Source organism: Seriola lalandi, unplaced genomic scaffold, assembly GCF_002814215.2.
Source record: "Seriola lalandi dorsalis isolate HSWRI2012SDOR001 ecotype SW California unplaced genomic scaffold, Sedor1 jcf7180001964177, whole genome shotgun sequence".
Taxonomy (NCBI): domain Eukaryota; kingdom Metazoa; phylum Chordata; class Actinopteri; order Carangiformes; family Carangidae; genus Seriola; species Seriola lalandi.
The window spans coordinates 1-1,662 of NW_019434845.1; the positions used below are offsets into that span (position 1 = coordinate 1).

At 52.3% G+C, this 1,662-nt stretch overlaps 1 protein-coding gene across 1 annotated transcript; it reads right to left on the minus strand.

Moving 5' to 3' along the window:
- Positions 1–6: 6 nt before the first annotated feature.
- Positions 7–1,656, minus strand: LOC147820356 (uncharacterized; the record flags this gene model as incomplete). Its single annotated transcript, XM_087171887.1, has 2 exons — positions 957–1,656; positions 7–645 (listed from the first exon to the last, which is right to left on the minus strand). Coding segments are annotated over exons 1-2 (1,128 nt in total), but the record flags the coding sequence as incomplete, so codon positions are not given.
- Between the last annotated feature and the right edge of the window lie 6 nt (positions 1,657–1,662).

Consider the following 1,662-nt stretch of genomic DNA (forward strand, 5'->3'; position numbering starts at 1 on the left):
CTCCTCACCCACCAGAGTGCACACCGACTCCCTCCTTGACTCACTCAACTGCCCTTTGTCTCCCTCCTGTATCACGGTAACCTCCATGTTGGGGTTTCCGTCATCTTGTTTGTCCACCATGTATGTGAGGGGATTGAAGGAGAGGTCAGAGGTCGGTGTGGTCTCCATGACGCTGAGGCCCTGCCAGCTGCGGTCCACTTCATGCGGGAACGGGGAGACAGAGGAGGAGGAGGAGGACTCCCAGGGCTGCTTGTTCAAAGCCTCCCTCAGTGTTGCCTTCAGGCTCAGAGGGAGGTCCAGGGATGAGTTGATGCTACTGCTCTGCAGCCAATCGTGAGTTTGGTGGCTGCCAGATAGGTTAGGAAGTGAGGCGGGCTGCAGGTATGTGCGAGCGGGGGGTGATGAGCAACCTTGTGTGTATGTTGGGGATTGGAGACGACTTGAGTGAGTGTGTGCGGGAGAGCGGACGGTTGTTTGAGGCTTTTTGGGCGAGGAGGGAGGTGAGTGAGCAGAGGAGGAGCGCTGTGGGGAGTGTGTGAACTTATTGGGAGCTGGGAGAGAGAGAGTGTGATTGTAAAGATTCTGGCGGTCAGCAGCTCGCTCCAGACTAGAGATCCTGGCGTGGAGACGGGTCACCTCGGACTCCTGAACGGATACAAGAACAAAAACATTTATCAGGGGCGTCGTGTAGCGTAGTGGTTTAAGCAGGCGCCCCATGTGTAGAGGCTACAGTCCTCGCTGCAGTTGGCCCCGGTTCGAATCCCGCATCGGACGGCCTTTCGCTGCATGTCATTCCCCCTCTCTCTGCCTCCCTGTTTCCTGTCATTCTCCACTGTGCTGTCCAGTAAAGGCATAAAAGCCCAAAAGAATATACTTTAAAAAAAAAAAAAAAACATTTATCAAATATTGAAAAGCAATTTACTTCATTTTTAGTTACACCCTGCTAACGGCTCTACCTTGATGAGCATGGACTCATTGGAGGTCTCCATGGACTTCTCACAGGCCTGCAGCTGAGTCTGGAGCTGGGCAGCCTGGACTCTGGCTTGATTTAACTGGGCACTGAGCTGCTCCAGCTGGGCACGGAGGTCACTGTTCTGGGTTCTGGTCTGCTCGTACAGAATCCTGCTTTGCTCCAGCTGGGTTTCACTCTGGAGGACCTGGCTCCGGCTCTGGTCTAACTGTGTTTGGAGGCGCTTGGCTTGGTTGAGGGTGCGATCCAACTCCGACTTAGTGTGGTCTAGCAGGGCTTTGGCTTGCTCGAGCTGGGCCTCGCTCTGCTGAAGCTTAGTGGTGAGTTGCTCTTGGGAGGAGCGCATGGTGGAGGAGATCTGCTCAGAGACTTTGAGGAGCTGACCTCGAGTCTGCTGCAGTGACTCCAGCTGGGGAGGGAGGAAAACAGACTGATGAGGCAAATTTGTTTTTGTTTTTTTACAAGCTGTCTTCATTAGAGCAAGGTTAGAGCAGCACCAGCCGATGATCCTCCTCCTTTTGATGTAGCTGGTTAAGTTCAAAGGCTGCAGCAGGACAAAGAACAAAGCAAACAGAACAATCACAAATATCAGGAGGAACTAAGATGTTATCAGTTGTGTGTGGGGCGAATGTAGCGATTAGAAGACAGAATGAAAATCGACGGAATAAGGAACTCACATTTTAAAAACATTT